The 11481-nt window shown below is 49.3% G+C and overlaps 1 protein-coding gene across 4 annotated transcripts; it reads left to right on the top strand.

The window, feature by feature from the left end:
• Positions 1-2359: 2359 nt before the first annotated feature.
• LOC109776627 (phospho-N-acetylmuramoyl-pentapeptide-transferase homolog) lies at positions 2360-9881 on the top strand. 4 transcript variants are annotated; one of them, XM_040403600.2, is made up of 8 exons: positions 2360-2730; positions 3027-3104; positions 3194-3423; positions 3994-4304; positions 4392-4456; positions 4940-5133; positions 5572-5780; positions 9293-9881. In XM_040403600.2, exons 4-8 carry the CDS (start codon positions 4044-4046, stop codon positions 9473-9475), a joined length of 912 nt encoding a protein of 303 aa, XP_040259534.1. In that variant the 5' UTR covers positions 2360-2730; positions 3027-3104; positions 3194-3423; positions 3994-4043; the 3' UTR covers positions 9476-9881. The 4 variants fall into 4 exon arrangements, with proteins under 4 accessions (XP_040259534.1, XP_020190875.1, XP_020190876.1 ...); XM_020335286.4 differs by having other exon boundaries at positions 2399-2730; positions 3854-4304; XM_020335287.4 differs by having other exon boundaries at positions 2405-2730; positions 4043-4304.
• Positions 9882-11481: the final 1600 nt, after the last annotated feature.

Raw genomic sequence — 11481 nt, 5'->3', positions numbered from 1 at the left:
TGAATGCGGGCAGCGGGCACCGGGCGGGAACACGCGCAAGTGAGGGAGAAGGGGTTTTGATGGGCCAGGGTGGTCAGAAGTGGGCGCGAGATCTGTCCGGACTCCCGCAAAGCCCCTCCCCCCCACGTTTGTCTTCGGTTTGCGGGAGAAATCACTTTCGGACCGCTCCGTGGACCGATACAGGCCCGCGATGGATGACCTTCGCGGTCCGGACAGCATGGTCCGGACGGATGCGGGCGGTTTGCGAGTCTGCCTTGAATATGCCCTTATAAATTCTCCAACGCGGACCCCTAAAACAAATACTGTATTTCTCAGTGGACACGTACGTGAACAGTGATATGGGAGTCGGCCATCTAACTGTGTCCGCATACATTCCAAGCAGGGTTTCAACAATCTAGACGGTTTTTATGCAGACCGAATGATTGTCATTTAGACTGGACCACATTAATTACATTTTCGACAACCGACATATTTCGTTAAACAAAAAGTCAGGACCCTAACCTAGTCTAAATTTTCACTTGCGCCCGTCCTCAAAATCCTTGTTGTTTCCCCCCATGTCCATGTATGACGAGCGTGGACCCCGCAAAGTGAAGGCGAGGTCGCTGGCGAGGAAGAGTAGGACATGGGGCACTGATTGACCCACATGGGACACGAGGCGCTGTTGTCTCCCATGCCCTACCCCTCCTCGTCGGAGTCCATGATCTGTCCGTCGCCAGTGGAAGTGAGATCAACGATGGATGTGGACGGGCCGGCATTGTGGTTGTAGCGGCGCCAATGGCGCGTAGCTGTCGGCGTGAACAACAAGCAACTGCTACCGTTCCCATCCACGACCGCTATGCCGTCTGCGCGTCCGCTGCCACCACACGAGCGATGTGCATGACCTTGTAGAGCACCCGCTGCTCATCGACGAAGTACGGGTTCTCCACGGCCATGGCCACCAGAGCCTTTCCGATCGCGAACTCACCATATATTTGGCCCTCCACTAGATGGTGATGTGCGAGGAGGTCGAAGTTGTAGCGCTGCTCCTCATGCGCTTGCTAGAATGCCAACACCGGTTGCAACGCCGGATGCTCCTCTGCCATGGCATGTCGAAGTGCGCATGCGCTTACTCCATGGTTAAGCCAGCGTGGACCGACTCGAGAAGGGGCTCTGGCTCGTCATCGAAGATTTCTTCCATCGTCTGGTCATCATTGCTCACCTCCGGTGAGCTCGCCGGCAAGCCGTCCTATATCCATCGCGCACGGCGGCCCTACCAGCCGGCACCTCATACTTCTGCTCCCTCAAGAGGCTCTTCCACATCGCTCTCGAGCTCGCGGTCATGCCAGAGGTGGTGCACGAAGGAGGATTGGAAGCAGGCATCATGTGGTGCAGATGTTGCCGGCCGAGGCCACGTTTAAATAGCGGGTGCCGGTCAGGTCAAGCGGCGTGTTGTGTTAATGCGGGCGCCATAATGGGTTTCTCGGCCGCCGCACCTGTTTTATGTCGGCAGACCGACAGAGGGGCAATCGATTTTAATGCGGTAGATAGTCGCCCTGTCCCGTCCAGTCACGCCGCCCCGGCATTGAACAGGCGTGGAGACCGAGACACGACAAAGACAACGTTCTCGGTTGGCGCGCCGCTTCAATGCCGGCTCCAGTGAGAGGTCTTGTCTCGGTTGGCATGAATGCGACATTGGCGCTCCGGACCGGCATGAATGCGTGCAAACGCTTCACATAGGATAGTTTTTTGGATGGGTCCGGGGTGGCAGACGCGAATGTGGCAACAGCTCATATGCCTGCAAAGCCCATCTAGTTTGCGTCCGGTTCGCGAGATTTCGAACATGTGAACTGATCCGCGGACCAATAGGGTACGGGGTATCATGTTGGATAACAGAACTGTGTCCGAACAACCATTTTTTGGACGTGTGAGGGCGTTTGGAGGGTTCGCGTTTGAGACTCCCTTAGAATTATGTAAAACAAGTAGATTTGCCCTTTTCACTAAATCACTATATGTATTATAAGATAATATCAAAAAATTAGAAAAAAAAATCCTATTTCTCACACCCAAATAAAGAAATAAGAAAATTGTTGTTTCTCGAGACAAAAAGCTTTGTACTCCCTCCATTTTCTCCAAAAATCAATTTTGACTATAAATTAGGCCTATAATATAAATTATTGTGACTTGAGAAGTATATACCAATGGAAAAATCAATGTGAATTGAACGATATAACTTCTATCACGTATAATTCATAGTATTTGATTGGTCCAATTTATGGTGGAGGTTGATTTCATCGAAATGAAGGGAGCATCGTGTTTCGACGTTCCCAATGTGTTCAACAAAGAGCACCACATGTCCAGATCCATCGCATAGCAAATGTCAATGTGCGGAGCGGCGACCACTTTTCCAAGGGAGAAAAATTGCCCCGAGGTTGGACGAGGCCTCCAAAAACGAGTAGTAGCAAATAACCACCTCGCAGCGACGCATTCGAAGAACAGTAGTCGCTGTCCTCCGGTCGCCGTCAGAAAATACTCCTTGATCTCCGGCCATCTTCTACCCCCTTCGTCCCCGCCGACGAAGTACCAGCCATGGCATCTCCCTCCTCCTCCTCCTCCGCCGCCTCCTGCTCCTACTCCTACTACTCGTGCCCCGCACCCCACCACCCGCGCTTCCGGCGATCCCTCCGGCGGCCGCCTCTCCCGCGGGCGCGTGCCTTCTCGACGCCGTCCTCCCGCCGACCCTCCGCTGTGCAGGTGAGCTCGTAGATCTCTCGCTGCGCCCCATTCCTCGTAGAGCTACTTTTTCGCCTCGTTATTTCCGCCGTATTCATCGAAGCGTAGTACTACCCGGGTGGCGACAGGTGATCTCTAGCATGCTTGAGCTAATCCACAAGCTGCCATTTTATTCAGATTTTTAGTTCCAATTATTCAGGCCGTTTGTTTGTTGTTGCAGTAGGAGGTAGTCGTATGCTAATTCGGCGTTTCAGTTCAAACGATTCACCAGATGGACGTGCGGTAGAACTGATCTCGCTGCTATTGCCCTTCTGCAGGAGTCCCAGCTCGGAAGCATCCCGTCGAGACCCACACGCAGGCGTGGTTCCATTCAAATCGCCACATCATTTGATGATGTATTGTGCAGTTTCTCTTCTTCAAATTGAAATAGCAGTGCTACACCACGAATTAGATTATTTTACTAGTTGCAGTTACTTTGGTGTAGGATCTGGGGGATTTCTCGCTAGCGCATCATGACGACGAGGATGATGCATTTGGTGTTGTTTTGTATTCAAGTGAGAGTGATTGGAGTGACGATGAGGTTGTGTTAACTCAAATTGGGGACGTTGAGTTGCCAACGATGATGACCGAGAGGCGCTTCAAGGCGGCAGAGGGTGCGATAACTGTTGCTGCCCATAGGCTCGCCACCATTGGGAAAGGGCAAAGGAAGAGCAGGTAAATTATCTAGCTTTTCAGATCACAAGTGGAGTACAAACAAGTGTAGCTAATTCAAGTAGCTGTACAACCATAATTCATTACCATCATAAGAATATGGCTAGGTGTCAGCATTGTATCACAATGAGTTGCGTAGTATGTTGTGTAATTTTCCGGCAAACAGCACACACTTAATGAATATGCAGTTGTATAGTATAGTGTGTAATTTTGTGGGGAATAATACGCACTTAACGAATATGGAGTAATAGTAGTACATTAAGAGCATATGCAACGACCTTCCAGATTAATATTGCGCTAGAAAGGAAAGGTTATGTAATTCTTATTCTTCACGGTCAACTGAACACAAAGGCTGCCGAACTAATCAGAACAGATAGGCTTTTAGAAATTTGTTTGTTAGTTTCTGACTAAAGTTTCTTACATCAATTCCCAGAACTCAACAAGGGCTGATGAATAATGTTGGGCTGATTGCTTTCCTAGCAGTGCTACTTTTGTTTGTCGACTGGTGTTCGTGGTGGATTATTAGGCTACCTCTGGACTCCTTTTATTTGACACGCCCTTTTTTAATATCAGCAGTTCTATCCGCATTAGCTGGATTTATTTTTGCACCCATTGCTGATAGAATGAAGATTCATCATTTCCGGAGGAGAGGGAAGCCTGTATCTCCATCCTATGGAAAACCAACCCCAGCAATGGGAGGATTGTTCTTCATTCCGATTGGTATTTTGGTTGCAAGAAGACATGCCGGTTCAAACTCAAGTGGAGTGAATGGAACAGCTATAATAACCCTCATATTTGCAGTAGTTGGGTTACTTGACGATATTTCAAACCTTGTCGTGGATCGCAATCGTAAAATACCTCAGTGGATAAGATTTTTGGTTCAGGTAAGTGATGCTTTTCTCAAATTAGATGATAGGATGCCCTTTACATGTTTTAAATGCAACTTAGAAGTAATCTCGTATACCTTGCAGACTGCTGCTGGGATCTACTTCTTTATCTGGTTGGGTTCTGCAAATATTTCAACACCATACAACATGTAAGCATTATTGCAACTGATGTGTGCCTTGAAGCTAGGTCAGTTTAGTGCTTGATCAGTTATGATATCTTGTGATTTTAGTTGGCTTTCGGGTTGGTGTTCTTACATGAAAAGCAAAATATTTCTTAATTGCCTAAAGGATTGTCACAGAGTACAGCCCAAGGACCATATACCATTTTATCTGTGGGCTGCGCCCTTCAATGGTGTCACTTTATGTTAGTGCATACTCACACAACTAATGTTGGGTTTTGAACTCATGTCGGTAACTAGTCACAATGTTTACATGTTAATTTTAGAGTGGATGGTGCTTTGCTGATTATACTTCGAAGATGTCTAAATCCCTACCTCATATCTTGGTATACCAAGCACATTATATGACTCTTAATTCTCTGATCACAAATTACAAGGAACAGATATTAAAAATATCAGTCTAATACTCTGGTTGACTGTCTCAACTTTACTGACTCAAATTTGTTCATGAAGGAAATTCATTGTTCCTCTGCCTCCGCCATTTGGCCTAGCATTCATGGGGAAACTTTATCTGGTTATGGCTACAGTATGTTCTCTTTCCATGGGTACTGGAGTAACATTGGTTGATGGTCTTGATGGTTTGGCTGGTGGTGTTGCTGCTTTGGCACTCGTTGGATTGTCTGTTGCCGCTCTTCCGATTTGCTCGGGTATGTTGTTATTTCTGCCTATTAACATGTTTTCTCGAAGTTGTAGTCCCACATCGTAATTAATTCCTTGTAGTTATAGCATATTAGCTTTTGCTCCTGTCATCATAACAGACCTATTTAACTCATGACACGTGTAATGGTCTATTGTACCCATTTTATTTCTTCTGGAGCTTTTCATGGATCTATGCTCCATTTGCCGAAAAGGGTTGAGTGCAGTGTCTTTGAAGTTTGAAAAATATTCTGTGTGGTCATTATTAGTCAGGGTAGATTGTGACATTGTGTGTCAGAACTGAATTTCTCCATAGTATGATGCAAAGAGGTCACCTAAATGGATACCACCCTGTGGACTTTTTCGAATTCATCTTCACCTTCACGATCTTCTACTTTGTGTTGATTGTAATGATCTTGTCTGAATCAACTATTTACAATTTGTTGCAGAGCTGAGTGTTTTTGGAGCATCCATGTCAGGTGCTTGCACTGGCTTTCTTTTACATAACAGGTATAGGGCCTCAATAGTTATGGGTCGAGTTGGCTCTTTTGCACTTGGAGGAGCACTTGCTACAATTGCAGCATGCAGTGGAATGTTCATTCCTATGTTAATTGCATGCAGCGTCTTCTTTCTCGAGCTGCTTGTGGTAATATTGCAGGTATAGTACTGTTTGTATTTATTGTTTTACCTCAATAATTATGATATATGCTTACTGTTGGCACCCTTTAGTTACTTTTTTTTTGTTGAGAAAACGCAAAGGCTTGCGTTTCTTTTCATTGAAAAGGTAGGGAGTCAGTTACAGTCGTCCTAGGACGATTAATCGAGGATCAGTTACATAACTCAGTGCACGTCCCATGAAGGGGGCAGGACTACTCTAAGGCCTGCAGCTCCGGCCTTAGCCCAGGAGCCGGCTTCCTCCTTGATCCGGTCGACAAGCAAGCCGAGGGAGGGCGTCGCGTTGTCGAAAACGCAGCTGTTCCTATGTTTCCAGACGAGCCATGGTACTAGAAGCGCTACGGATTGCAGGGCCTTGCGTTGTGCTTGCGGCGTGTCGTCCTTGGCGTGCCGCCACCAGTCCATGAGTGTGGGTTCATGGTTGGGAATCGGCGCTGGTATGCGTAGCCAGGCCAGGGTCTCGTGCCATGCCTGCCTAGAGAAGGGGCAGTCAAACATGAGGTGCCGGATCGTTTCCGGCGCCTGATCGCACAGGAGACAGCGCGGATGCTGCTGCAGACCGTGGCGGGCCAGACGGTCGGCAGTCCAGCAGCGGTCCAGGTTAGCAAGCCAATGGAAAAACTTGACCCGAGGGGGAGCCCAAGCCTTCCAGATCAGCTTCCAGGAGTAGGAGTGCGATGATCCTTGGAAGGTAGCCAAGTAGCAAGACTGCGCCGAATAGATGCCACTCGCGGTCCACTTCCAAATCAGTTGGTCAGGGGCATCGCTGAGTGTAGCCTGCTGCGCGAGTTGCCAAAGCTGCAAATACTGGCCAATCTCGTGGAGGCCGAGGACACCCTGTATGTCTCGGGCCCAAGCGTTGCCATTGAGGCCTTCGGCCACCGTTCTAGCCTTGCGCCGCCGTTTGGGGATGCAGTTGTAGAGCAGGGGCATGAGCTCGCTGACCGAGCGCCCATTGAGCCATCGATCTTCCCAGAACAGGGCTTTCATGCCGTTCCCAATGGCCATGTAGGTGGAAGCAAAGAACAGGGTGCGCTCGTGGTTGGAGAATTGGAGATCCAGCCCCTGCCAGGCGCGTCCTTCGTCTGTTCGCGAGAGCCAGAGCCACCGCAGTCTAAGCGCAAGCCCGGTGCGTTCGAGGTCGCGAACCCCAAGGCCACCAAGCGCGAGGGGGCGAGAGACGAGGCGCCAATTCACATGGCAGTTCCCGCCTTTGGCGACGGCTCGCCCGGCCTAGAGGAATCCTCTTTGAATCTTCTCGAGCTGCTGCAGGGTTTTCTTCGGGGGAGCAAAAGCGAGCAGCTGGTGCACCGGAATAGCACAGAGGACGAACTTGACGAGTGCAAGCCCCTATGCAAGCCTGCCGGCTCTGTTCATAAGCCAGGCTTTCCAGGTGGGCAAGCGTCCGGCGACCTGGTCGACCAGGGGCTGCAGCTGACCGGCGGAAGGGCGACGCGCCGTCAGGGGGATGCCGAGGTATGTGACTGGGAGCGCGGTGGTCGAGCATCCCAGGCTGGTGATCATCTCGGTGGCGACCTGTTCCCCATGCAAGACCGTGGCCAAGCTCTTGGCGTAGTTCACTTTGAGGCCGGATGCTCTGCCAAACAGGTCAAGGATTTCCTTGACAGCGGTTATGTCGCTCTCCGTGGCATGGCAGAAGAACATGACGTCGTCGGCGTATAAGGATATAGCCGGCATCGGCCTCCGCGGGTGCAGCGGCTGGAGGATGCCCGTGTCGTGGGCGCGTCGAATCAGCCGGCCGAGGGTGTCGACCGCTAGCACGAATAACTGCGGGGACAGAGAGTCGCCCTGCCACAGCCCTTCCTTGTGCCATATCAGTGGGCCTGGCACACCATTCAAGAGGACCCGGGTGCTCGCCGAGGACAGGAGGATGGCGATCCATTCGGGGAAGCGATGACCGAACCCAAATCGGCGCAGAACCTCAAAGAGGAATGGCCAGGAGACGGAGTCGAAGGCGCGCGTGAGGTCGAGCTTGAGCATCACCCTGGGGGCCCCGAGTTGGCTCAACAGCTTGAGCGATTGCCTGACGAGCACGAAGTTGTCGTGTAGGCTCCGTCTGAGGATGAACGCGTTTTGATTGCGGCTGACAAGGTGGTCAAGTTTTGGAGCCAACCGGAGCGAGAGGGCCTTGGCGAAGACCTTGGCCACGATGTGTATGAGGTATATCGGGCGGTAGTCTCGCAGCTCCTGGGCATCGGTGCGCTTCGGCAGCAGCGGGAGAAGTGCCTGGTTGAGTTTGCAGAAGCCGCGGCCACGCATCTTAAAGAGCTGCTGGAACACATCCATGAAGTCCTGCTTGATGATGCTCCAGCAGGCACGGAGGAATTCGGCGTTGAAGCCATCGGGTCCGGGAGCCTTGTGCGCAGGTAGGCGTTTCACTGCCTCCCATATCTCCTCCGGACAAAATGTCGCGTCAAGGTCGGATAGATCGCTTCCGTCGATAAGCTGCGACAGGTCCATCGAGTGATCGCGTTCGACCGCCGTGCCAAGCAGAGCGTCAAAGTGCTGGAATGCAGCCTCGGCCATCTCGTCATGGTTGGTGAGCAGCGTGCCATTCGCGGAGAGGCGGAAGATGCGGTTCTTCTGTCGTCGAAATGAGCACTGCCGATGGAAGAAGGCCGTGCTGGCGTCACCATCTTTGAGAGTGGCGATGCGGGCGCGCTGTCTTGCGATCGTCCGTTCCAAGGATGCGAGTCCTAGGTACGAGACTTTCAGCTGTTTGCGTAGCCAGTCCTCCGGGGGCGTGAGGATTCGGTCTTCCTGGGCATTGTCAAAGCACGCAATAAGCTCTCTGGCAATGGCCAGCTTGGTCTTGACGTTGCCGACCGCTTTGCACATTTGCATGTGTAGTGAACTGCATAAGTTGAATTATGATATTTATTTGCTTTCCAGTGGATAGTGGTTAAACATCGATCAGTTGATCACTGGATAATTCTGTCTCAGTTAATTGTGTGAATATGCTCTACACCTTTCATCATGAACCTGTATCAAGTCATAATCGACATTTGCTCTGATTCTGCAGCACTAAACCTTCTAGTTCATGTTATCCTCTATACCTTTGTGGCCCAGAGTCATGAGCCCTATGTGCTAGTTCATTGAGTGAGTGAGATGAGAAGTACTGAACAAGGGCCTTCCGTGAAGCCCTTTTGGTATTATTGGCAATTGAAATGCATAATTCTGTTACTTAACTATCAGTTTGTGAACAATGAGACATCACATAGAACATATTTAGCTGGACTTGTTTTTTGCTTCATGATCCGTACTGATAATCCTAGTTTATTCAAATTTCATAAAAGAAGCTTCAGTTATCAATCATTTCTACAACGCACTGTGTCCATATGTTTGCTAATTGTTTTCGTTCTTCATTCTTGTAAGAACACAAAATAGTGCAGTGTGGACTATATGTCTTTGTCTAATGGTGCCATTTTAGAATGCAAGATCATAATATATCGTCATGTTTCATTTCTGTCTCAGGTTCCTTTAAGCATGACTCTTAAGCACATCCATGGGACAAACAGATCTTTCCAGCGAATTCTTCCCTCACATTACTATCTTAGACTGTGGGGCATAAAGGAGCCTTATATCGTGGCGGGTGCATACATCATGACATGCTTCTTAACTGTGTTGGCAGGATACCTTGGTCTTGTCTCAGCGTAAATAGAGAGCATAGGTTATCATTCTTTCATTGCTTCTGTTTCATTTCTGTAGTGTACTTCTAGAATGGTACTCCCCCCGTTCGGAATTACTTGTCGCAGAAATGGATGTATCTAGATGTATTTTAGTTCATGATACATCCATTTTCGTGACAAGTAATTCCGAACGGAGGGAGTAGATGTTTGAGCCTTCAGCATGCCCGAGCCTACAGCTTGCTGATATACTACAGATTTACAGAATTTTGCGTGTGGAGTTTCTAGGACACCTCAAATGAAGCCGTGCAGTATGGTACCATGGGTTGTTGTATCCTCTGGCTTGCAGAAAACTGTAGCGTTTTTGTATACTGAGCTACTGTTTCAACTGACGTGTTGTTCATCTATCTTTTAAATACAACTCCACCTCCGAAGTATATTGCACTTCTGTTTTGAAGCAGCTACGGCGGGCAAAAGCCAGCCTGTACAAGTTCCATTTTCATTTTGGAAAGAAAGAAGGCGATACGAACGCAACGGCTACAGAAAGTAGCACCTGGCACGCCCTAAGAAGTTACAGGGAAGAAGTAGGAGAGAACCAGAAACGAGCTACGGCAGGCAATCATCACCACGAATTTAGCACTCATCGCACTAGGCAGACTGAGAAGTGTGGAAACTAACATTGTTGGATTTGTCGAAAGGAGATCCGACGCCGAGATGATGTAGAGAAGAAGTCACCGTCTGCGTTGCGAATCACTCGGCACCTTGAAGACATAGGAGATTCGCAAACATCATCAAAGGGCTTCGCGTCGCCTAGCCTCGTGATAAAGAGGGCCGCAGACCGTGCTGAAGGGCAATGTTCCGTTGAGATAGCCTTGCACCTCCTCTTGGCCACACGACGGCCACGGTCATGAATAGAGAGAACTGGAGTACTATGCGAGCAAACAAAACCTCAAATAGAGAGAACCGGAGCACTATGCAAGGAAACAAAACCTCAAACGTTGTTGAAGGGCATTGAACTCCAACTTGATGTCTGAACCCGAACCCCTAGCACCGGGTTTGAGGGGTGGTGCCACATGAATAAGTAGTCAATTATGTTTATAAGTTTTTTTTTCAAGAGTACGCCAATGGTGTGCCCTTGTTTTATAGAAGGGAGCAAAAATGTACAAGAGTGAGGCCAAGCGTTGCGAACAACGCTACCCCAAACACCACACCCACACCTAGAAACACCTAAAAGCTACTCTCACAAAACGATGTAATCTACCAACACTAGCAGCGTGCCATTCTTTGATCTCATTCAGCACTTGCTCCGACAATTGCCTCGAATTCTTGTGCACGGTCAATCTCTCGATGACTCTCGCATTGCGTTGTTTCCATAGTGACCAGACCTAAAAGCTACTCTCTCACAAAACGATGTAATCTACCAACACTAGCAGCGTGCCATTCTTTGATCTCATTCAGCACTTGCTCCGACAATTGCCTCGAATTCTTGTGCACGGTCAATCTCTCGATGACTCTCGCATTGCGTTGTTTCCATAGTGACCAGATGGTAGCGATGACGAAAGTGTTGAAGCCTCTCTTGTTGGCCGTTGGAACTCTCGCGTTGGGTGTAGCCCACCACTCGGTGAGTGTGAGGTTTAAAAGCGAAACATCCTTATACGATAAGTTCCTGACTAGCCGTTTTCTTTTGAGGGGTGACTAGCTGTTTTACCAATTGATTTCATTCTCTTCCATCTCGTCTCACTCAACTGCATCCTCTCCCCCGAGCTCCAGTCACCATCGAGTGGTGCCGCCCGACCATCCTGTCGAGATCCACTGCCGCAAGCTGTTGCCGTCGTGCTACGCCGCCGCCATGGTATCCTAGAGCGAGATTTCTACCTCAGATGGTCATTTTTGCCTCGAACCAGAAGTGAATTCAAGGCCTATGGATTGCGAATTGGGGTTATTTTTTGCGCATTCGGTTTAATTCAGCCATTTTCATCATAATTCTCCAGCGTTAGGCTCCTTAAAGTCCGTGCAACTCTGATTACCGTGGCAACG

The sequence above is a fragment of the Aegilops tauschii genome, chromosome 3, assembly GCF_002575655.3.
Source record: "Aegilops tauschii subsp. strangulata cultivar AL8/78 chromosome 3, Aet v6.0, whole genome shotgun sequence".
NCBI lineage: Eukaryota > Viridiplantae > Streptophyta > Magnoliopsida > Poales > Poaceae > Aegilops > Aegilops tauschii.
The sequence above is the reverse complement of the archived record's forward strand: the minus strand, read 5'-3'. Positions and strand labels throughout refer to the sequence as shown.